General features: G+C 37.8%; 1 protein-coding gene across 1 annotated transcript in view; it reads left to right on the top strand.

The window, feature by feature from the left end:
* Nucleotides 1-26472, top strand: part of LOC127657685 (protein Aster-A-like) — a 44397-nt gene that overhangs the window by 2231 nt on the left and 15694 nt on the right. The window contains 11 exon segments of the mRNA XM_052146529.1: nt 3059-3129; nt 3354-3786; nt 13613-13811; nt 15206-15226; nt 15327-15411; nt 15552-15655; nt 16070-16165; nt 16960-17040; nt 24044-24162; nt 24353-24426; nt 24429-24622. Coding sequence (XP_052002489.1) covers nt 3059-3129; nt 3354-3786; nt 13613-13811; nt 15206-15226; nt 15327-15411; nt 15552-15655; nt 16070-16165; nt 16960-17040; nt 24044-24162; nt 24353-24426; nt 24429-24622 — 1477 coding nt within the window.

The raw sequence follows: 26472 nt of genomic DNA, 5'->3' as shown, positions 1-26472 counted from the left end.
ATGTGTAAATACAAGTGGAAAGCGCGGCGCGGCGCTGTCTCCTTTCCACAAGCGCGTGCTCTCCCGTGGCGTCTGTCGTTGCTATGCAACCATGAACTGCGCTCTCCATGATGACAAGGAAGTATCAGCAAAAGATTAATTGATTTCTAGCCCTTGCTTTACTACTAGATATATTTATGGAGATGAATAATAAGGCGCCCTGTACAGCTATCATGATCAGCTGTTCGGCCGAGAATTCAATGTCGTTACGCTGTAAGCTGATCAGTTGGTTCGTTGCTGCCGCGCTCTATCACTCGCACACCATAAAAAGCAAAATGGTTTTTAATGTTTCAATTAAAATGACATTATTTGGAAGCGGATAATTTCTTCACAAACAGCTCATTATGACTCAAAATGTTAGAATGCTGCACCTACACTCGACAGTGTGGATAAGATCAGCGCAACGCAGACCACTGCATTGACAGCGTGAAACATGATCTGTCTGTAACAGCCAGGGCTCAGCGGAAGAGAATGCCGGTCCAGCGCTGATTGAGGTATTAAATTCGAAAATAAAATACAGTTTGACATCTTTTTTCTCGCATCTGTGAATTTATTTTTTAATCATTTGCTCTGAGATGAAGCAAATATATTTGTGCGGGAATTTCTCGCACTACAAAAGCTAACATTGCGGATATGGCTTAAATTATGCGCAATCCCCGCATTCCCGCACCGAAATTCAAGCCCTGCATCAGTATCTCTAGTTTGAGAAATAGATGCTTCACATGTTCTCAGCTGACAGCTTCATTGAATTCTACCCGCTCAACACCAGTTTCACGTACAACAGTAAAGAGAAGACTCGGGGGTGCAGACTTTATGGGAAGAATTGCAAAGAAAAAGCCACTTTTGAAACAGGAAATACAAAAAGAAAGGGTTAGAGTGGGAAAAGAAACGCAGACATTGGAGAACAGATACTTGGAAAAGAGTGTTATGAATCTTAACCCCTTTTAGCTTTTGTCGGATCAGCTAGACTGTAAGGTGTGTGAGAAGTGCTCGACAAGACAGACACATCTATGGCAAGTGCTACAGCAAGCGTGGGGTGAAATGTCACCTGAGTATCTGGACAAACTGACAGTTAGAATGCAAAGCATCTTCAAAGCTGCCATTGCTGCACATAGAGGATCTTTTTATGAGAACTAAAAGTAGTAGTAGTTTAAGAAGTTCTGAACATTCTTTTCAAGCTGTAATAGTAATTTTTCATGTTATTAATGTCCTGACCATACATTGTGATCAGTTGAATGCCACTTTGGGTGAAAAGTACCAATTTCTTTCCATATGAGCAAAATCTGTACATTATTCCAAACATTTTATGTGCATAAATGTTACAAGGGAAAACATGCAAAGCTGATAATCAGGTGATACTGGCTTGGTTTTTAAGTTTTAATAGGTTTCTTATTTACATACGCATTTCCCTTGCATAATTGTACTATTCAAAAGGCCAAAAAGGAAGTTCAGCAAGCAACTAGGTAAAATAATAGTGAGCACCTGTCGAGAATGATTGTGCATGAGTTGATTGAAAACATTCTCAAATGTTGCCAGACTGCTTATTGATTCCAAAACATGGAGCCATGGTATTTGGTTTGGATGCCAATTAGGCTTGGGATCGATGCCTTTTTCACACATCGTTAATCAGAAAATTTTCCAGATGATTATCTGGAAAGTGTTAATATATCGATACCTCAAAAATATATAGAGAAAATAACATGCCAATCAATAATCTATGTATTAATATTTAATGACATTCCTAGATGCCATATTATCAAACACTCACATATGGCTTTTGTTTTGGAGACTTTGCATTAGACTGTCACAAAACATTTGATTCATGCTCCTTTTATGCTTAAGTCTCAATTATATGTTTCACTGTTATCTTTCCAATTTGACTCAGCAGTATAATCTTAGTAACTCAATTTCTGATTCAACTCTTGTTTGCATAGAGCCTCCAACCTTCGTGATAGCGGCCCATCTCCTCAAACATTAGACTACCACCACTTCATATAAGTTTTGTCTTCTGACATACTAGTTGATCGGTAGCCCTAAGCCATTTCTTCAACAATGAGTAAGCCTACTCTCATAGCACAACCGGCGGTTATACTGTGCCTATCCATTAATATCAACTTATGTATGTTGTGTATATGCAAATTTTGTTGTGAGATCTGTGTTTTGAACACCTCTGGATGTAATCGGTCAATTGTGCTTTCTATTAGAGGAGTTATACCATAAAAATATGGGAGGACATTGTCCAACAAAACCATTGAAAAATAGCAAACTCTTTTGATTCCTTGGATATAGGCTAAAACATTTACATACAATTTCAAGAAAATATGTTAGGGATGCACCGTTATGATGATTTTTAAGTAATATGTATGTGCTGTTGGTTAGATTACTATTTAGATATATGTACTGCATATGTATGTATTATATCATTCAAAATACATAATCCAAAAAAGAAAAGTTTGAATCTTCTCCACATTTTGCTTAAGTGCTCAAATAAAACAGAAGTTCTCAGAAGTGCATTAAAAGATGCTTGGTCAAATGGTAGCATCACACTAATCTTGGCATTAATATTTTTAAGTGTTAAGGGATAACAGTATGTGCATCCCTAATATATTTAAAAAATATCATACAATTATAATGCTTATATGCAAAGATATGTTTAGTTAAAATAAAAAAACATTCCAGTCCATTGCTTGAATTAGTTAAACACAAAAAATTATTTCTCCCCTCTTTAGCAACATGACCTTATCTTGCCTGATGTGCAAATATCTATGATGAGGCAATGTAAGCTGTGCTTGTGACAGTGAAAGAAGATACTCTTTTGAAGGAAGCCTTTTATAGCAGCAGAGAATCCAGAAGAAGATGGACTGGCATCAAGCAATGTTGGATGGAAGCAAAATCATCTTTTTGTGTCGTTCAATTTAGTTTATTTGTTTTTTCTGGAAAAACTTTACTGAAAAATGATCTACACAAGAGATGGCAACACTCTTTTTTTGCATATTAGAATTTTGTGATTGTCCCACAGGTTTACACTGTATTTACACTGTACCACTGTGAAGGAACCTGGACTGCTGACATTTGTCTTCAGGACAGCAGGTTGTAGTGGATCCAAAGCTTTCCATGCACAATGGATTATTTACTTTGGTGTATAGTGGAATTTCCAGACCAGATCTAGACTTAAATTAAACCACTGAGTTGGAAATATCTGGTGCTTTGCAATGAATGATTGCACATGAAGAAACCGCTTTCTTGGGCTTCTTCAACAAAACTGCCAGCCTCAGATTGTTTATCTTGATGCAAAAACGGTAAAAAGGTTTAAGTAATATACAAAGGTTTGCTGATGATGTCTGTGACACCATCTCCTGAGATCACCATGGCTGAGCCCATTTCCATTCCAACTTTGAATGTTCTCCCTCCATCTTCCGATACGGAGTCGTGGTCCTGCCCCCCAAGCCCCCGGCGACACCGGTACCGCTCACGCAGCCGAACCCGGGAGAGGAGGAGAGGCAAGGTGCAGCAAGAAGACAAATCGAAGAACCATTGGGATAAAGGAAAAGAGATGAGGGATAGAAGTCAAAGTCCTTTACATCCATCTCCAATTTTCTCCAGTGTAGAAGAGGAAGAGCTGGGCAGCCCACCTTTTCTTCTCTTACCCCCATCCCGCTCATGCTCAAGGAGCTCCTCTCTAACCAGACGGTCTCGCTGGTCTTTCCGTAGCTTTCTCAACAAGGACTCAGACTGTGACGGCAGCAGGTCAGTGTATGCCAGCAGCTTGCCTCCATTTGGCCAGCCAGCATCATACCCTTACTGTGCTTTTAAAAAAAAAAAAAAACATTTAAGTTCATGCAATCTAGATATTCAGAGGGACATCAGATCCATACACACACATACCTAATGAGAACAGGAGGAGCTGATTGAGAAGCAATTCTGAAATTAGAAACAGATCTGGATAGGAAGGAAGTGTTACTGGTATAAGGACTCGTGCTGAATAACAATATCATTGGTTTAAATTCGATTTTGGCCGAAATAGGTTTCCTCTGAAGGGTGGCGGGCTTCTCTCTTAGAGATGGGGTGAGGAGCTCAGTCATCCGTGAGGAGCTCAGAGTAGAGCCGCTGCTCCTTTGCATCGAAAGGAGCCAGTTGAGGTGGTTTGGGCATCTGGTAAGGATGCCCCCTGGGCGCCTGCTGGCACACACTGACCTGCTGCCGGAGAGATTACATCTCCACACTGGCCTGGGAACGCCTAGGGGGCCCCCAGTCAGAGCTGGTTAATGTGGCTTGGGATAGGGAAGTTTGGGGCCCCCTGCTGGAGCGGCTGCCCCCGCGACCTGACTTCGTATATGCGGTTGAAGATGGGTGGGTGGTTTAGATTTAAGACTATTTAGATTTCTGTCAGTTGTGTTATAGGTTTCTTTTTTCATAAATTAAGTTGCATAGTGCAAATTCACCGTGATGAGCTTGGTGGAAAAATAAATCCAAGATTGCGGATGAAGCAAGAGAAATGTAGATTATAAATGTACTTCTAAGCCATTCAGTACTGAAAATCAAAAAACAAATATATGATACAAATCTGACTATTTTACCCAAAATGATTGTGTGCTCGTTAGAAGATTGTGTCGTTTTCCCTCGCCTCAGCCTCCGATTTCTGTTATTGGCTGTCAGAAGTGGAACCCCACATGGTCTTCTACTGTTGTAGCCGATCCGCCTCGAGGTTTGACATGTTGTGCATTCTGAGATGCTATTCTGCTCACTACAATTATACAGAATGGTTATCTTGAGTTACCGTAGCCTTTCCGTCAGCTCGAACCAGTCTGGCCATTTTCCGTTGACCTCTCTCATCAACTAGGCCTTTTCTTAAAATTGGACAAAATACTAACTACAATATATTATTATTATTATTATTATTATTATTATGAATTATATTTAGTATATTTGTCTTGTGCTTTTATCAGTACATATATACACAGTATACTTTTATAATAAAAGCACACAAGATAAATATACAATCTATAATTCATAATGTTTTTTGCAGTTATGTTGTCTTTTGTGTGATTATAGAATACAGCTTGATTTCTCGTCATTGCTTTGGAGTACATGTGTCATGTCACTATTTGCACAGTTTAAGTTTTATATATATATATCACAACAATCCTAACTATAATTCATAATAGTATAATAATAAAGTTAGTCTTTTTGTGTGACATAAAATCCCAAAAATACAAACTATAATTCATAAAATTAATACAGTTGTTTTATTATATTTACATATACATAAATATATCTTACAAAAATAATAATAAATATAATCAATATTATGAAATATAATTAGTGTTTATATAATATAGTGTAAATAAAATTCAACATTCTGAACAAGTTCAGGCTGCATAGAGGGGACTGTTGCATTGTTTCATATTATTCCAGATTGTTCTACACCAGGTGAAGTTTCAGCGCATGAACGGTAAAGCAATGCTTTCCCCCCTTCTACTCTAGTGTACTACGAGGCTGCTGTGCCTTGTTAAAACTTTGTATGTTTACTGTTTCAGTACTTGCAAGGAGAAGTACTTGCTTGGGTCGGGTTCAGGCTTAAAATCTGACTATATTGTTCAGGCCATGTATGGATGGGCCTCATGGTCTCTGGTAAGGGTTGAGCATGGGTTTCATTTTAAGGCCCGTGCAGACCTCTATTCCATACATATAAACACAGTGCTTAACTTGCTAGTTGTAATTATTCAGATTTTGTCTAGCTAAAAGGCTAATATTTAAGGGATTACATTAAACAGACAGTGTCAAATCACTAATCAAGACAGGGAAGGATTATTGATTCTCTCTCATTGAATAAAAAGAAACATAACAGAGTGACAGAAAAAAAAGACCACTGAGGCCGAGTGATCTTGGCAATTGAGAGATGGAGGCGGAGCTGTTTCTGAGCTGTCTGGCTCTCGCAAACATGACATCACTATTATCCAGTGGGAGTGTCCACCTTTTCTGGTGATGTCACTGCAGTCCAATCAGATGCCTCTGTTTGGATGCTGCAGTGAGCAATGCCAGCCAGTGGAAAGACTAGCTCGGTGAGCGTAAGGTGTTTTATGCACACAACGTGAACAGCTGTGCCCTTGTCCTTCTCATCTACCAGCCGGTTTCACTTACCTAGTTCCTTTTGTATTGCTGCTCAGCCTGCAATGCATTTCGGAAACTCACTTTAAATTGGAGCTGTGTGATCTATTTTACAAGGATCTTGATATTGTTTAGCTAGCGTTTAGTTATTTATTTGTTTACTATAACTTTAATCCTTACTATTAGTCAGTGACACTGAACACATTCCTTGCTAGTCTAAGAACTAAAACAATAATTTTTTTTTTTTTATTGCTATCAGTTGTCACCCTTATTACAGTATAAATCACTTTTATATTTGAAGAAACCCTACACAATCATGTATAATCTGTTGATCCTTACTTGAAAATCCACAGTGGTTTTATTTATAAACAGATCTGTGTTAATCTGAAATTGAAGAGGCCTGTTAATTGCTCTCTTGCATGTAGGATTGTTTTCACTGACTGCAGAATTGACCTACATCTGTAGGATGTGCTATCGGTACAAAATCAAAGCGAGTTCCTGACATGCAAGTTTGCATGACATCAAACAAGAAACAGGCCAAGGTTGGGATTTTTCCACTATCATTTTGAACCAAAAATTGCAAACAATGCATAAATGCAATACAAATACTTATGCAATAAAAAAAATAAATTAAAGGGATATTTCATCCAAAAATGTACATTCTGTCTTCATTTACTTCCTCAAAATGAAATGTCAGGCAGCATTACAGCCTCAGTCACCATTCACTTTCATTGTATGGAGGAAAAAATATGCAATGAAAAGGAATGGTGACTGAGGCTGTCAGTCCCTAACATTCTGACTAATATCTCGTTTTATGAGAAAGTCATACAGATTTGGAATAAAATGAGTGTGTAAATAATGACATTTTTTATTTGGGTGGACTCCCCCTTTAAATCTATTCAAACCTCTGTGAAAAAGCATACAGCTTGATTTTGCTTTCCTTGTGTGAAGTTCAGTCTGTTTACTTGGGTAGCTTCTTAAGTCTGAAGAATACATTTGTCTAAGCCTCTTTGGGCTGCTTTGGCCTTTCTGACCATGATGTACTTGTGCCATATGTTCCACACAAAGTTGGTGAGGTACATTGCAGCTGCATTTCACCCTCATAGATCACGGTACAGTCTAAGCTCCGTTCAGATACATGGGATTGCAGAGATAGATTGAAAGCTTTGAGCTTCAAACCTTCAATCCTACTGGATTATTGCACAGGCAAAGTGTTTGTGTTTGAGCAATTCCAGTAAAGCCTCAGAATAGAAAGGTAGAGTGACATTGATCGTCATTGTTTCCTTAGTCTGACAGATGATTTACAGCATGTTGATGACTTGCTCCCAGTTTGGTCTGACCTCACGATTTAAGTAATTGTCTTTATTTATTCTGATCAAAGATTGTGTGCATTGTCTGGTGCTGATGCAAAGGTTAAAATAGTTCAATTGTGCCATTAAAGTTTAGCCAGGGCTGGATTGGATTTTTTGAGTGTGCATATTTGTATGCATTGGTTTTGCAACTGTCTTCGCTTCCCCGCACCCCTTTATACTTAGATTACGGCAGATTCTCCCAGGAAAACAGATTATGGAGACTGCCTGGCCTCTGAGGATTATTATGCACTCTACCATTTCTATACTACAGAGTTTGAGGATGGAACAATGATCAAAGAAACCAATTGGACCGATAGGGCTACTGATCAGTTTTCCCAGACCTCTAGTAGTGATCTCTCAAATTTACATGATATTGTGCCCTTGTTAACTCAGTGTGTCCTTTTTTTTTAAGGCCATCAGTGCAACATTTCAACAGTTTTATTGACACAAGTGCTTTCATGAAAACGCTTAAGGATAATCCCCTATGGTTTGGCAATGGTGTGCAGTTGTCAAGAGAGGGCCACAGTCTCAAACGGTGTTGATTCCCTCCACACACAGTACATCCTCTTTTCTCCTCCCCCTCTGTGTAGGTTGCTTTAGGATAGCCGGAGCGCTCATGGTGGTCATTGCATTTTGGAGGAACAGCCGAGGTCTGGTACCTCGCTTGGGATGGGGATGTTGCACGATTGCGTTCAGTTGGAATAACACGAGCCGCGAATAAACAGAGGACGCTGTGTCTCCAATGCGTTCAGGCTAGTTAATCTCAATGTAACGTCTGGCGAGTGCCGTATCGAGAGGCTATTGTACAATTAACGTGAATTGAGGAAAACCCAATGACATGTTCGAGTAAGTAGCACACGCGTTAGTTGTTTTCTTTAATGCATACCAATACTGTGTTCTAAAATGATCATATACATGTTTAAACTGTTCACTTTCATCAGTTGTTCTTGCTTGACAGTGCAGTAGAAGGTTGGTAGGCGTTTAGACGCATGCAGTTACCCTACCATCGACATTCTGTCTTTGATTAGCCCCGTTGTGCACCGATGCACGTTCAGCTCTGAGGATTAGAATTACGGCTGCTTTAGTTTTACTTTCTACACGGAAATACTGCCTTCATCCTACGTTGACGTTGTTTAAATGTAATATGCATTTTTATTGCAAATTTGCATCGGTTGACGTGGTGTCGATGTTAGTAACGGAAGCTCGCGACATTAGTATTTTTAGCTTCAGCACAAGACCACCCATTCATACTGTTAACACTTTGCTGGAAAAGAGTCTGGTAAAAGGTTTTACTGGTAAAAAGCTCTTTTGAGGAAAAAAATATTCTCCGGTTGTACAGTTTCGCATGCTACTGGGAGTAATAGTTTTGAATTTCGGTCTTTATTATTGTTTGTGGGATGTTATTGAGCTCGCGTGCTGTTCTGCTGCTCTTTCCGTCTCTCGCGAGGACGGATTTGTTGATTGTTTTTCTGCTGATATATAAAGGCGATTAAAGACTCACTCAGCCGGTTGGTTCTCTATGCTCGTCTAGGACCTAAATGGGAGTTTCACTTTTGTTGAAATGTTGCTAGTTGCTTTATCTCAATTCACATTTGAAGTCCACTAGACCAACTTGTGAGAGGTGTGTTCTCGTGATCCTGTCAAGTTTCCTTGGAGACTCTGAAATGTGTGTCCCCCTTCCCTTTGTTACCAAGACAACGTGGGCCAGGCATCCGAGCAGAGGCCAAAGTTGTCAGAGATTAAGAAGTACAGTAATCAGTAAGATCCTGAATGTGATTTGATAAGGACTTAACAAGATGAGCAGAGGAGAATAAAAGTCAGTACTTGGCATGTTTTGTTCCATGTTTTTCTTATTACATAAATTATGGTAAATCAATGGAATTCTTTGAAATGCCATTGGGTACTTGAAGTAAATTACATGATCTGTGAAAATGCTCATACAGCACCATGGTGTCTATTAAAGGAATATTCTGGGTTCAATACAATTTAAGCATTTGTGACATAATTTAGACTTGTTCCTCCTTTTAAAAAAAAGAAAGAAAAAGAGGCATAAATGTGAGTTCCTTAAAATGAAGATGAAAATGATTGGGGCCAGTCTGTAAACATTAAATACTCACTGTTTCAAAAGTATTGCTACAAGACATACACATGTGTTGTTACAGGATAGTTCACCCAAAAATGAAAATTCTCTCATCATTTACTCACCCCCATGCCATCCCATATGTGTTTGACTTTCTTTATTCAGAGGAACACAAATTAGGATTTTTAGAAGAATATTTAAATTCTGTAGGTCCTTACAATGCAAATGAAAAGGGGCCACATTTTTGATGCTCCAAAAAGCACATACAGTAAAGGCATCATAAAAGTAATCCATTAGACTCCAGAAGTTAAATCCATATCTTCAGGAGTGATGTAATAGGTGTGGGTGAGAAACATAATGTTTTGCTAGAAATTCTTCTCCCTGCACGGTATAAGAATATGAATTGCCTAAAACACAAGAAGAATGTGAAGGTTATCTGTTTCTCAGCAACACCCATTATATTGCTTCTGACCACTGGAGTCTTATGGATTACTTTTATATTCCCTTATGTTCTCTTTTTATTTTTTTGAGCTTTAAAATTTTGGGGCTGTGGATCAGTATTTGCATGATGCTAGAACTTTTCTTAGATCTAACTTAACTTTTCATACGTTTTTTATTTCTTCAATTTTAACTTACTGAAACAAAGGCCATTTTTAGTGGAAGTTTGAAGTCAGTTCCTCTCAAGTTCACACAGGTGTCTGAGCAGAGGAACCACAAATGTAGTTCATCATATTAATTATGGACATGTTCCACTAATGTCTGACAACCAGTAAGTGTACAAATAATTTTTTTGGACTACGTTTTCATATTAAATTATAAAAATATATTTTGTTTCATACTTTAAAAACTAACTACCATCTTTTTGTGAAATTGTTTGCTTAAAAAGTAATTTGTACTTTATTGCTTTACAATAAATTACATTGGTTTGATATATTGTTTGATAAAGCATAGACATTCATAAATATTTAAGTGTGGCTTTTGTGTCCAAATATGTTTTGGAGCCACTGTAAATACTGTAGATGCAGTGATTTATATTAGATGATTTCTATAAATTCTGCATTCGCTTTCTGGTAGTTAGATAGAATATACACTACTGAGCCTGTCTTGACTTTGATGGTTTTGCTTGCATTGTTATGTAGTATTAAAGGCATAGTTCACCCAAAATTGAAAATCCTCTCAACTCGCAGTCCTTATCTGTACGCGTCGTCGGCACATGTGCCTGCCATTGACTTAGGGCTGTGCGATTAATAAAATTTTATTTTTAATTATGGTTTTGGCTTTCAATGATTATGAAAACAAAATAATCGAGATAAAACTGTTATTGTGCCGCATTCCATTTCACAATGAAACACCCTGGCATTATATCTTTAAAGCATCCTTTATTAAAGTACAGATTAAGGAAATGGTTTATGAAAATAAACTGAAACTGGCAGTTCTATTTGTGGTCAGCACAGCGTCTATGATTTGCATGAAGTGACCGGGGAAGATATTGAATCTTCGCAGCTCTATTAAAAAGAGAAAGTTTGTTTTTGTGAGATAAAAATGGATCAAAGTGAACATAAAGGTGAACAAGTGTAGTTTTAGCCCATTATACACTGGAAAAAAATACATTTGTGATTAGTCTTTTTTTGGCTTGTTTTCCTAAATAATATCTAAAACTCTGGGTCAAATGGATTTTTGAAGGGGCAAGTGAAAGAGAATTTTACCTACCTGACCAGACAAGCAATATTTGTAATAGCCTAGGCCTGTGTCACTTATATATTCATATTCATATTCATATTTCATATTCTTATCCGGCTATTGAAATTAATCCAGAGCACATCATTTTATAATTCGCTAGCGATCTAATAACAGCTGCACCGTGTTTGATTGACAGGCGGTGTATGTGTGTGCTGAACATGCACGTGTTCCAAAATTGCTCACACTAATGCACACCTGAACGGTCAAATAAATTTCAAAATTCCACCAAAATGCCCGTCTTGGAGAGGTATTCATGTAAACACAGAGAGTGATGTCTGAAGTGAACGTAAACAGAAGAGAAAAAAAAGGATTTGTATTAAAATGTCGGGACTTGTAAGTGTAAATGTAAGATAATAGACATGCTGCCATCAAGTGTGTCATTATAATAATCAAACGGCCCAGTTTGAGTCTGGACCAGGTTTTCATTAAGATATCTCTGTATTTTGCTGCGTTCAGCTTTCCTTCAACCCTGACCAGTCCCTGCCAGTGAAATACACTTCCACAGCATGATGCTACCACCACCATGCTTCACCGTTGGGATGTTATTGGGCTGGTGATGATCAGTGTCTGGTTTCCTTCAGACATGACACCTGGAATTGAGGCCAAATAGTTCCATCTTCGTTTCAACAGACCAGAGATTCTTGTTTCTTACAGTCTGAGAGTCCTTTAGGTGCTTTTTTTTGTGCAAATTTCAACCAGGCTTTCATGTGTCTTGCGCTGAGGAGAGGTTTCCGTCTTGCCACTCTGCCATAAAGCCCAGATCGGTTGAGTGTTGCAGTGATGGTTGTCCTTCTCAAGTTTCTCCCATCTCCACACATAATCTCTGGAGATCAACAAGAGTGACCATTGGGTTCTTGGTCACATCTCTTAGCAAGCCCTTTCTCCCCCGATTGCTCAGTTTGTCCGAACGGCCAGTCTAGGAAGAGTCCTGATTGTGGCCACCGTGATCTTGGGAACCTTCAATGCAGCCAAAAGCATTTTGTAGCCTTCCCCAGATCTGTACCTTGACACAACCCTGTCTCTGAACTCTGCAGGCAGTTCCTTTGACCTAATGGCTTGATTTTTGCTCTGATATGCATTTTCAGATGTGAGACCTTATAAAGACAGGTGTGTGCTTTTCCAAATCATGTCCAGTCATTTACATTTGTTCATTTGGCAGTCAATTGAGTTTGCCACAGGTGGACTCCAGTCAAAGTGTAGACACATCTCAAAGATGATCCAGAGAAATGGGATGAACCTGAGCTAAATTTCAGGTGTCATAGCAAAGGGTCAATACTTATGTGATATTTCATGTTTTTTCTATTTAATGCATTTGCAAAGTTATCAAAAATATTTGTTTTCTTTGTCACTATGGGGTATGAAGTGTAGAGTGATGTAAAACAAATAATTTGAATCATTTTAGCATAAGGCTGCAACATAGCAAATTGTGAAAAAACTAAGGGGTCTATATACTTTATGAATGCACTGTCTGTCAAAAGATTATGACCCATTTCAGGACAAAGTATACTTTGGTTGTCCGCATTGCTGATAGCTCTGCTCACAGTATGTGTGATGTAAATCAGCAGTTCGTCATCAGCACAGTCTGCGCACAGCCCAGATTTTCATGACACGCAGACAGTCCTCATTTGCACAGTTTTCATTGGCACATGCTCATGCCGTTGACTGCGATACTAAAAGAGTATCACAAAATAGTCATGATGTGTATGCGTCGAAGATGTACGTATTCACTTGTGGTCAAAAGAGTATACTATGAAAGGCAACATGGTCGGGAATGCACAAAAAAACCCAATAAAAGTATAAAAAGTATACACAAGCCTTTAAAGCTACTATTGGCACTCCTTTGGGTTAACAGGCGTCATGTTTGGCATTTAAATGTCTCTTCAGTCTTTGTGGACAGAAGCCCCTATCTATGTTGTCACCTTTATTTAACTGGAACAGGAACGGAATGCTACTATGGAAACGATTGTTGTTAATATAAATAGGGTCTTCAGCTCTGGGCTTTGACCTTAGCTCAGAACATTTCTCAATTGAATTTTAACCCCAATTAGAAACCATTCATTTTTGGAACGCTTTAGCACATTTTTGTGGCCAATAACATCCATATGTTGTAAACCACTGTCCACAGTTTGTTGTAATCAATACACAATGTTTTGTAAATAGCAGATAAGCCTTGTCCTTTGTGTCACTTCCTTGTGCATGACCCACTTGCCTTTAAGGGCGGTTAAACCTGTGTTCTGAAATGCCAGATGACTGTCTGACCTGAGTGTCTGTATCTTCTTTCGTCTGCCTGCAGTACAGCCAGTAACTCTCCACGCAGCACTCCCGGTAACTCGCCCTCCCTACGCCGGCGCGTTCTGGGAAACAGATCCAGCGAAGGGGAGGTGGGCAGAGACAGAAGCGGTGGGGGTTCTGACAGCCCTCTTCCTACTACCCCCTCCTCCTCTACCTCCTCCTACCCGCTCACAGCTCGACATTTCACCCGCAATGCCAAGGTAAGCCACATCCTGACCTGGACCTATGTAATTATTGGCTTCATCATTAAGTATTGGTGATAAGGTTTGGAGTGTGTAGATCCAATAAATATCACGTCTCTGTAAAACCAATTCAGTGTTGCCTCCTGTTGGTGGCATCTTAACACTCTCAATGCCACAAAAACGCAAAGAGGAGACATCATGATTAAATTCAACAAAATGAACTGCGACAGGATTATTTATGTCTTTTCTCCTGATCGAACTCTTATGTTCACTAATTCGTTGTTTTAACTGACGTGATGTTTTTCCCACGTATCCAAGGCTACAAGGGCAATGAATCAAATACACAACATGGGTAGAGGAACCGTTGATTACAGAGTTTATTGAATACCTTTTACCAGTACACGGATGAAAAAAAGGATGATTTAAAATTATTATTACATTGTGCACAATTACCACATCGATAGTTCCCATTGTGCTGGAGTTTTTCGATTTCATTGACTTTGCTACAACTCTTGTCCTATGCACCTATAAATTACTTAGCTGTGCGAGGTTAGTTGTTCATTTATTGGAAAAAAAAACATTTAAAAAAAGTTTTACTGTAAAAATACATGTACTGTCTTGTTAAATAAAACACTTTTAAGTTTTCATTGTACATGAAAAGGTAACTACAAATAAACCAAGTAAAGGAATATTCCTGGTTCAATACAAGTTAAACTCAATTCAGCATTTGTGCCTCACAACAATTATTTTCCAGTGTAAGTTGTAAGTCCTCACTGTAACCCTGATTTTTGCTTTTTTTTTTAAAGGAGGGAAGAGTCTAAATAATGTTGTGGTAATCAATATAATGTCACAAATTCTGTTGATTGAGCTTAACTTGTATTGAACCAGGAATATTCCAGTTTCTTTTTTTTCTCGTTAAAATTAAGATAATTATTTTTATAGTGTAGTTAAAAACCTTAAGGAAATCTTGACATTTAATAAAACATTGAATTATTTTTCTTACTATAAAAATGCATTGATTACAAATAATTTTTGTATTCGAGTCAGTGAAAGCATTAGCAGGGCAAGTAAAAATGTACCGGGTCAGCAGAAACAAAAATCCTTATTGATGAGCTTTGCTTGTATCATCATCATCACTGATCATTTCTCTAAATATCTGATGTGTTGAGAGCTCTGTGTTCCACCAACATACTGAATACTAAATGACTGTTATATCCTGTTCTGAGTACATAAGGAAGGAAGGAAGAATGCTATAAGTGTTGCATTCATTTCCTTTGATTTCATTCTGAAAGATAACTGAACAGGTCCTAAATAGCATATGCACAGTTTGCTATTTGGTCTGTCAACATGAAATCACATTCACAATACTTTTCATAAACAAGATCCTCTCTCTTCTTTCCTCTCCATTCCAGAAAATGCAAAGCTGGTATAATGTAAGTATCTTGAGGTCTTCAGTAGTTCATGCCTCAGTGTTTTGTGCTTAAGCTGATGGTGCTGGTTTCCCCTGCTCACGTCTCTCTCGCTGATGCACAGGTACTGAGCCCCACATACAAACAGAGGAACGAAGACTTCCGCAAACTCTTTAAAAAGCTGCCTGATACAGAGCGTCTCATTGTGGGTGAGTGTCACTCTCCCATAAGTGAAATGAGTAATGTTTTCATAAAGGAACAATGATTAGATCACAGCTATGTTCTCAGTGGCTCATGTATATGTGAAATGATCACATGGCCTTTGGTTGTTTTTCTTTTTTTAATCTAGACTACTCGTGTGCACTGCAGAAAGACATACTGCTCCAGGGCCGTCTCTACCTTTCTGAAAACTGGCTCTGCTTCTACAGTAATATATTCCGATGGGAGACCACGGTAACCCTCATTTTTCAGAGTACAGTGTTTCTTTGAGCCGTTAATGGACTGTACCGATTGCAACACAAGTTAAACCCTATCGACAGCATTTATAGCAGTGTTGATTACCACATAAAATTATTTTAATTCCTCTCCAAGTTTGTATTTTTTTTATACTTGGATCACAGTTACAGTAAGGCACTTCATAGGTATAAAAGGAGACATGTGAAACTTGTAGTTTTGTCAAAGCACCAAAAAAACTGTGACACAAATCAAAATTATTTTCTGTGGTAGTCAACTGTATTCCACAAATGTTGTCTGTAGTGTAACGTGTATTGAACCCATAAAGTTTCTTTAACTTAGACTGACAACGCTTCCTTTCATTCAGGTCAATGTAAGATCCTCAAGATTCTCTCTTCTTCTTTGTATCACCAGATAACCATACTGCTGAAAGATGTGACAAGTCTGACCAAGGAGAAAACGGCCAAGCTCATCCCTAACGCCGTCCAGATAAGCACTGAACACGATAAGGTACCACGAAGCAGACATCGGATATCCATGTTAAAATTAAAGGGATTGTTCACCCAAAAATGAAAATTCATCATTTACTTAGTCATTCCATCCCAGATGTGTTTGACTTTCCTTCTTCTGCAGAACACAACAAGTGAAGATTTTGCATACAATACAAGTGAATGGTGGCTAGAACATTAAAGCTCTAAAAAGCACTTAAAGGCAGCATAAAAATAATTCATATGACTCACGTGATTAAAATCAATACCTTCAGAAGCCATATTATAGGCGTTGGTGAAAAACCCCTCAATAGTTAAGTTAACTTTTTTACTATAAATCACCACCTTTGACCATCCCCAACTAGTAGGTGGTGAGCTGCACAAAGAATGTGAATCATCAAAAGAGTGTGAAAGTGGAGATTTTTAGAAAAAAAATAACATGTATATATTGATCTGTTTCCCTCCCACACCTATCATATCGTTTCTGAAGATATAGATTATACCGCTGAAGTTGTTTTGATTACTTTTATGCTACCTTTATGTGCTTTTTGGAGCTTTAAAGTTCTGGCCACCATTGATTTGCATTAAATGGACCTACAGAGCTGAGATATTCTTCTGAAAATCTTAATTTGTGTTCAGCAGAAGAAAAAAGTCACACATCAAGGATGGCAAGAGAGTGAGTAAATTGTGAGAGAATGTACATTTTTGGGTGAACTATTCCTTTAATGCATTTCCAGACTTTTGTTGCATTTTAAATTATCTTGCAAATTAATACTCATCCTTGAATTGAAATGTTCCTAATCTTTTATTTGTCAGCACTTCTTCACATCATTTGGGGCGAGGGATCGCAGCTACATGATGATCTTCAGACTATGGCAAAATGCATTGATGGATAAGGTGAGAATCCCACTCCTAGTTTATTTTCTGGGTTATATTGACATGCATTTTATCTCCGTAAAAGAAATAACCATCTAAAGTCTCCTGTCAGTATCAGAGCTGTGTATTTGTCAGTGGTGTGTAGACTTTCAAATGGCAGGCGACCAACATCGCCTGGCCACAGGCCATAATAATTAGCACTTGGCATGCAATGCAGGTGGTGACTACAGATGAATTGAAATGTATGGCTGCTGCTACGCTTTCAGCAAGTTTGTCTGTTATAACTAAACACTGTCATAAATACAAATTTACTATCATAAAGCTACTGCTATTGATATTGTAAGCTCTGTTTAAAGTTATAGTGAGCTGACTACCTAGGCAGCATTAAAGTAGCCAGCAAAATCACGTTGCTCTTATAAGATTCAGCACATTGGCCCAAATCCAAGGCAACATCGCATTGATCCTCTAATGATGAGGCACTCCCAGAATGCATTTCTACAAGCTCGGCAAACAGACAGAGAGATATACTTAAAATATACAAAAATTCTCGTCATTTAATTCAATTCAATTCAATTAAATTTTATTTGTATAGCGCCTTTCACAACACACATCGTTTCAAAGCAGCTTCACAGAACATCAGCATTAACAGACGACAAAAACTGCAACGTCCATAAAGTCGATTAATCATCATTGTGTAATTTAGACAAAATTTGATTTTAATGGTTTAAAAATAATTAAATGATAATTATATTAACTCTTTCCCTTCCAAACACGGAATTTTCCGGGTTTTATGAAAAAGCTTCCGCCAAACACGGAATTTTCCTGGTATCCGTGTTTTAGGTGGAATACGGTAAGAAAGACCACGACGCATGTTTTGAAAGAGTACGCAACTCTTTGATCAAAGAAACAGACTGCGATCGTCTTAAACGTAAGTGGAGTTTTGAGAATGTAGCTCAAAATGTAGATAGAAATGCCTTTTTCTCAGCTTTTTGTCCGAAATGTTGTTTTTGACAAAGCCTACCTTTAATGCCTTAATGGCATTAAAAATAACAAATGAAGATAAAATAAAATAGTTTTTTATTTGCCTAAAAGCAGAGGCTCAGATCTTTATTTTGATATATAGCATCTTCATATATTCATGGAATTAAATATTCTATGGGCCATTAAACTTTTGCGAAAATCGTCAAAAACCCTGGCGGTGGCTGGCAACTTTTTTTTTTTTTTAAAACGCTGGCGGGAAAGAGTTAATAACCCCAGTGAGCAAGCCGTAGGCTGACTGTGGCAAGGAACACAAAACTCCATAAGATGTAGATTAATGGAGAAAAATAACCTTGGGAGAAACCAGACTCACTGTGGGGGCCAGTTCCCTCTGGCTAACATTATGAATGTAATGTAAATATTAATTATGTATAGGTAAAATCATGTTTTAAAATTATTAAACTAAGTGTTAAGGTGTCAGTGAGTAAAAATCGATTGTGTTTGAACTGTAAGATTAATGACCAAAGTCTTTGAAGTCCATCTAGATTAATTGTAGAGGTTCACATAGATGCAAGTGTCCCTGTCAATTGGCCGACGAAGGCTTTTGTGGGCAATAGTTAGTCTATGCATTCCATTTCACGATCGTAGTCCATCAATCGACCGCATTTAGTCATCATCATTCAGCGACATGTAGCAGTGGAGTCCAACATGAAGCAGGAATGGTGCTGGATCCAGCCGGTTCTGGTGACCTCAGGATAGGAGTCCCGAGGTTGAGACAGGGAAACAAATAAAAAGATGTAAGCGTAGATGCCATTCAATTTATTGCAGAGTTTGAGATCATGCTCAATGTTTCTAGTTCCGCAGACTCAACTAAAGCAGCCTAAGTGTGGGATAAATTAGGTGTATGCCTGGCTAAATAGATGAGTCTTTAGTCTAGACTTAAACTGAGAGAGTGTGTCTGCATCTCGAACAGTGTTTGGGAGATTATTCCATAGTTTAGGAGCCAAATATGAAAAGGATCTTCCTCCTTTTGTGGATTTTGATATTCTAGGAACTATTAATAGGCCAGAATTTTGCGATCTTAATGAACGTGTTGGAATATAGCGTGTTAGAAGATCACTTAAGTACTGTGGAGCTAGACCATTCAAAGCTTTGTACGTAGATAACAGAATTTTAAAATCAATACGAAATTTAACAGGTAGCCAATGTAGCGATGATAAAATGGGGCTAATATGATCATATTTCTTGGTTCTCGCCAGCACTCTGGCTGCTGCATTTTGAACCAATTGAAGTTTATTTATTGATCTTGCTGGACATCCTCCCAGTAATGCATTACAATAATCTAGTCTTGAGGTCATGAACGCATGAATTAGTTTTTCGGCATCAGCAACCGAGAGCATGTGCCTTAATTTAGCAATATTTCTGAGGTGGAAGAATGCTGTTCTACAAACATTTGTAATTTGATTTTCAAAGGACAGATTTGTATCAAATATAACACCTAAGTTCTTTGCTGTTGAAGATGATGTAACGGTACATCCATCTAGAGTCAAATTATATTTTAGTGGCTTATTTTTAGAGCTTTTGGTCCAATAATTAGAACCTCTGTTTTGTCAGAATTGAGTAGAAGGAAATTTCTGGCCATCCAATCTTTTATTTCATTGATACACTCTGTTAATTTTGATAATTGTGAAATCTCATCAGGTTTTGAAGAAATATAAAGTTGTGTATCGTCAGCATAGCAGTGGAAACTTATTCCACGATTCCTGATAATATCTCCCAGGGAAGCATATACATGGAGAAAAGCAGAGGCCCTAAAACTGATCCCTGTGGCACTCCATATTTTACTTTTGTTTGGTTTGACAATTCCTCATTTACATAGACAAAGTGGTAATGGTCTGCTAAATATGACCTAAACCATGCTAATGCCACTCCACAAATTCCAACATAATTCTCCAGCCTATTCAAGAGAATGTCGTGATCTATCGTGTCGAATGCAGCACTAAGATCTAAAAGCACTAGAAGAGAAATGCTGCCACGATCAGATGATAAGAGCAAGTCATTTGTAACTCTGATAAGTGCAGTCTCTGTACTGTGATGAGGCCTAAATCCAGATTGAAATTCTTCATATATACTATTTTTCTGTAGAAATGAACATATTTGGGAGGATACTACCCTTTCTAGTATTTTTGACATAAACGGGAGATTTGAAATCGGTCTATAATTAGCAAGTTCTCCAGAATCAAGTTGTGGCTTCTTAATTAGCGGTTTGATAATTGCCATTTTAAAGTTTCTTGGGACATGTCCTAAGCATAGCGAGGAGTTAATGATATTAAGAAGAGGTTCTGATATTACAGGAGATACCTCTTTTAAGAGCTTAGTTGGTATTGGATCTAACAAACAAGTTGTGGCTTTTGATGTTTCGATAAGTTTTGTTAGCTCTTCATGACCTATGATAGCTGAAGGATTGAAGATGCACATGAGGGAAATTAGTCGACTCTGATTTCTGAGGTGCTATGACAGATGATTGCATAATTCCAATTTTATTTCTGATTATTTAAATTTTATCTGTAAAGAAATTCATGAAGTCATTACTCTTGAGGTGTGACGTAATATCTGGTTCGGTTGAGGCTTTATTCCTAACCAATTTAGCCACAGTACTGAATAAACATCTAGGATTGTTGTGGTTATTTTCTATGAGTTTACTAAAATATGCTGACCTGGCAGCTTTTAGTGCGTGTTTGTAGCTACAGATACTATCCTTCCATGCACCCTGAAATACTTCTAATTTTGTATTTTTCCACATGCGCTCCATTTTCCGAGCTGCTCTCTTGAGAGCATGAGTGTGATCATTGTACCATGGTGCAGGGCTTATTTTTTTATTTTTTTAATCGAAGTGGGGCTGACAACATCAAGGGTGCTAGAGAAGACTGCATTTAAATTTTTGTTATTTCATCAAGTTCTTCTGGGCTTTGCGGTTTATTGAGTATATGAGATAGATCTGGAAGAGTATTAGTGAAGCTATCTTTAGTGGTCGAAAGAATAGTTCTACCTAAACGATAGCGTGGTGTAGATTGAGTAACAGTAGCTGATCGCAGCATACAAGAGACGAGGCAATGATCCGAGATGTCATCGCTCTGCTGCAGAATTTCTATATTATCAACATCAACTCCATATGAAAGAATTAAATCTAGCGTATGATTATGGCGATGAGTTGGTCCTGTTACATTTTGTCTGACTCGAGAGAGTTGAGAATATCGATAAATGCTAATCCCAATGTATCATTTTCATTATCTATGTGAATGTTGAAGTCACCAACAATTAAGGCTCTATCTACAGTAACTACAAGATCTGATAGAAAATTTGAAAATTCACTAAGGAAATCTGAATAAGGCCCGGGTGATCTATACACTGTAGCAAGGGTAAAGGACGACAGAGATTTTTTATTTATATTTGTATTTGACGGTGTCACATTAAGCATTATTAGTTCAAAAGACTTACATTTATATCCTGTCCTCTGAGTAACACCAAAAACGTCACTGTAAATTGTAGCAACACCTCCTCCTCGGCCCTTCAGACGAGGCTCATGTTTATAACAATAACCTGGGGAGTAGATTCATTTAAACTAATATATTCATCCGGTTTAAGCCAGGTTTCAGTCAAACAGAGCGCATCCAATCTATGATCTGTAATCATTTCATTGACAATTAGTGCTTTGGTAGCAAGAGATCTAATGTTTAGTAGCCCTATTTTTATATGATGTTTATTTTTAATTTGTTTGTTTTGTTCAAGTTTGACCTTAATCAAATTTTTTCTAAATGATTTAGTGAGGGTATTGTGTTTGGTAGTTCGGGAACAGACACAGTCTCTATGAGATATCTAGGTGATACTGTCTCTATGTGTTGTAGTTTATGTGACCTGTGTGACGCCTCATGGCAGCTAGCAGACGTTCGGATTAACCAGTTTGTCTGCTTCCTGACCTGGGCCCCAGTTAGTCAATTAATATCATTAAGTCTATGAGCCAAATTACTAGAGAGGAGAGCTGCACCTTCCCTGGAGGGATGGAGTCCGTCTCTCTTTAGCAGGTCAGGTCTACCCCAAAAACTCTTCCAATTGTCTATAAATCCTATTTTATTCTGCAGACACCACTCAGACATCCAGCCATTCAGTGACACTAATCTACTATAAACCTCGTCACCACGTCGAGCAGGGAGGGGACCAGAGCATATTACAGTGTCTGACATCGTTTTTGCAAATTTGCACACCTCTTTAACATTTAACATTTACTCTCATGCCATCTTAGATGTGCAGGACTTTCTTTTGCAGCACACAAATTAAGATTTTTAGAAGAATATCTCAGCTCTGTAGGTCCATACAATGCAAACAAATCTTTGTTTGTGTTCTGCTAAAGAAAGAAAGTCACACGCATCTTGAATGGCATAAGGGTGAGTAGCAACATGCTAAAGTCAAACACCATTGGAATCAACTGCACGTGAGTGACCGTTAACAAGTTGCTGTCCATGTAAAGGTGTCAAATCAGTCATAATGTTCCATTTTGGTTAATATGCTCCTCAGGGGTTCACACAGAACATGAAATTGCACTAAAAAGGCTAAGCACCACGAATAGAATATAGCGCAGGTAATTGAGATAATTCAAATATATTACTTTATTGTGGCAGACAAGTTAAGCATTGATTAGACAATATATAAAGTGGCTTAAGAATTCAAAATATTGTTTATTCTGTGTTGTTGGACAAAAGCCCATCACTGGACTAGTTCACAGCAATACATTTTGCAGTTGAGTTTGTCAATCTTTTCGAGCTATATACTTCGAATGTATGTTCCTACATTCTGTTTGCACTGTTGTCTTTGGTCTATGTACACAGTGGTTGTGTCGCATTTCACTGATTTTCAGCATCTCTATTCATAAACTCTGATTTCAGCGCGTTGTCAAGTTTTGTTTGAAACTTTGAATACGCATCACAAGACCCCTATATTGTATTGTGTTTCATCCAGCTGTCTTTGAACAACTGACAGTTTGTTGTTTATATAGATGTGTGTTGCCTATACAGCTGGAGCTGCGCTTACTGCCCTTTGTCGACTGTGATTTGGAAAAACATGAAGGTGGTACTTCAAGCTTAAACTGGTCAGTTGGTAGGAAAGTAGGTGGCGATGTTGCTGTTCTGCAAACATTTATACCAGGCTCATGCCGGCACCTTCAGATGTTAGAGATTCATATATTGAATGCTGTTAAAGCATTTATTTCCCTATTTTGGCATAACTGTTTCATTATGATCTTTCCATGTTGTTGATGCATTTTAAGGGGGAGAAGATCCTGTTTGGAGATGAGCAGGAACAGTTGATTCACACATGGATTGTTCATTAAATGTTTTTTTTTTTGTTTTCCAGCAGGCAAAGTTGTGTAGTTTTGTCTATTTGTATACAAACAAAATGTTCATAATTGTTTGAATAAATAAAACGGGCTACTAACACTGAGAAAAGGAATTAAGAAAAAATCTGATTATTTATGCGTGACTTTTTTGTTAATAATAACAACTATAGTAATAAGAATAATAGCAGCAGCACAAACACTCATTTGTCATTACATCGAGGGCCATGGCCCTTGACTTTGTATTGTTGACAGAGTTTGGCCCTTGGTGAAAACTAATTGGGGAACCCTGATGTAACGCATGTTTACCTAGAATTTACAGTGCAGGAGGTCACAAAAATGTGTTCGGTTTGAACGGCCCCTTAGAATGTAGCTGCCAATGTATGAAGTAGACAGTGAGGCAGCTCACGAAGTTGTGGAACAGAACCATTAAGTGTCTGTACAGTCAGTGTCTATCTATCATTAGCAAGATAGTTCATAAATGCTCAAAAGCTAGTAGCATTAGCAGGAAAATGTATGTCATTGAATGCCTGTACGTCTAAAAAGCTGTGTCATCAGCTCTGTTACCTCCCAAAAATTATGTTAAAGCAATTTTTTGCCTGGAAGTGACCTTTACCAAGGCTTATATAGCACTAAGATTATTGTTTTCCCCTTCTACAGACTCTATCGCCGAAGGAGCTGTGGCACATTGTTCACCAGTGTTATGGCACAGAGCTGGGGCTCACTAGTGAGGATGATGACTACGTCTCCCCTACTACTGGACTTATGAACGGCCTACTGTATGTCCACGCTGAGAGGAATTTATGAAATTTACTTATTAAATGTACCTTTGACATAATGAAACAGAATAACAACACAGTGTACCTGTACATTAACAGTTGTCATTTTAAAAATGTTTGCACTTCCCTCAAGTAAATGCAACGACCCATATGATTTAACAGACATTTAATGTTTGATTCTCTCCTCTAGTCCGTGTGAGGAGTCGGTCTCCGTCACTGACCTGCTGGATCTGGGTTCAGTGCCGGGGGCTCCCGTGAGCTGCTCTCCCCTTCATCTGCCTCCATTCTTCCCTGTGCTTCAGGATCTTCGCCACCATCCTCCTCATCCTCTTCCTGTCAGCCTGTGGAAGTGTTGTCTACTCGGGCCAGTGTAGAACCTGAGCCCAGTCCACCCATCTTCCAAAGCTCATTACCCCCCAACACACACTCCATACACACTGGAGCTACCCCATCCTTAACCGTAAGTGTCACCTGCCTCAACAAACTGGAACTTTTGTATAGGGAATGGGTCAATAAATTGCAAAAAGGGGTGTAAGTTGTGTGGTTACATGCACTTTAAAAGTTTGATTTCAGTCAGAATAAAACAATATTTTTTTCTTTTTAGAATGTTGTGTAGATGTTTCAGTCCTTCTAAAATACTGTCAACTTTTGTAAGTCGTACAAACAGAACTAGATAATGCAACAATTGTTGAGCAAATTAAAGCCATCGGCATATCGGTTAGAAGCATAAATATGCCAACGTGAAAAAACGATGGTTTATTTATTATTAATTAGTAAAACGCTTTGTAAAAACTTTAATACACAATTAAAAAATAATCATAGCCACAATATGATGAAGGGTTGGCACTCCTAAGAACACATAATATTTCATTTTGATTCTTTCTCACATTAATGTGGCATAAACTGACGTGACAGTAGTGAAATCAGCACTTTGCTATAGGGTACACAGGGTTGGGAGGGTTACTTTTGAAATGTATTCCACTACAGATTACATGCTGTAAAATAAAAAATATCAAGAATACGATCTTTGCCCTAATATCAAAGGTCTTATTAGAAAAAATTAATTATGATCCAATGTGAATTTTCTTGATATAAAAAATATGATCGTTCCTTGTAACATGTGCATGTAAAATTGCTAGAAATAGCATTTTAGCTTGGCATAAAGGTGACAATTTACACAAGGTTTATTTCTATTTCTTCTGCTCCAAACTTACTTCAATCTTACTTCTCTATCTGCTCGTATGAATGTAACACATCATAAGAAAGTGTTTCACTGCTGTTCAAATGCACTTTGGATCACGTCATTTATATGTATAAATATTTTCCATCTGAAAGTACCAAATATTAAATGAAACAAATGCAAAGTAATCTCTTCAGTAATCAAACTACTTTTTGAATGTAACTGTATTCTAATTACCAATGATTTAAATTGTAACTGTAGTGGAATACAGTTACTTATATTTAGTATTTTAAATACGTAATCCCGTTAAATGTATTCCGTTACTCCCCAACACTGAGGGTACATGATGAGGGAAACATCCAAAACGCTTTGAAACCAGCAGAATTTGACTTCTGATACATGGGTTTGATATCCATTAATGCTGCATGATTGACTGAATTAAGATTGAAATCGCAATATGGCCTTGCGTAATTACTAAACCTTCAAAATCAATGTTTTAAAATATTGTCTGCGTTCAGTGCTTCAGTCAGCGCGGTATGAGCAAGAGGCATTATCCATGATCCATTATACCAATATATTACATAATTTTACAGGGGGTTTTGTTTCTTTTGTTACATCTTTTCATTTTTCCATGATGTGGTTGACATTTCAGTGGAATTGCCCAACAAATGTGGAACAGGTTCAATGAAATGTGGAAGCGGGAGACTGCTTTTCAACTCAGTAATGTCACTTTTTGTTCAACACAACACAAAACAAAAACGTGTGAGCATTTGTCATGATATCAGATTTAGTTCTTTTTTGTATCTTTTATATATGTTTATCGTGGCTCTATAATGTTGGTATGTCACGTGTTCAAAAGATCTAATCTAATCCATAATTATTGTTAGAACAGTAAAAAAGCTTTTGTACCTCTTTGTACATTTTCAAAGCATAATTCTTAAGTAAAATAGTGATGTGAGTGGCAAAATATCAGTGTCGGTCTATAGTTTTTTTAAAATTTAAAATTGATATTGGCCAAAATGTTCATATCGAAGCATCCCTAATTTCCACAAATGTATTGTGTACATATTTGGAAAAACATGCTGACTTCCTCCATTCAAATATTTTATTACTCGTTTTGTCATGTGTAA

Source organism: Xyrauchen texanus, chromosome 17 (assembly GCF_025860055.1).
Source record: "Xyrauchen texanus isolate HMW12.3.18 chromosome 17, RBS_HiC_50CHRs, whole genome shotgun sequence".
NCBI classification, from domain to species: Eukaryota; Metazoa; Chordata; class Actinopteri; order Cypriniformes; family Catostomidae; genus Xyrauchen; species Xyrauchen texanus.
Note: the sequence above shows the minus strand (reverse complement) of the source record. Positions and strands in the feature narration are given on the sequence as shown.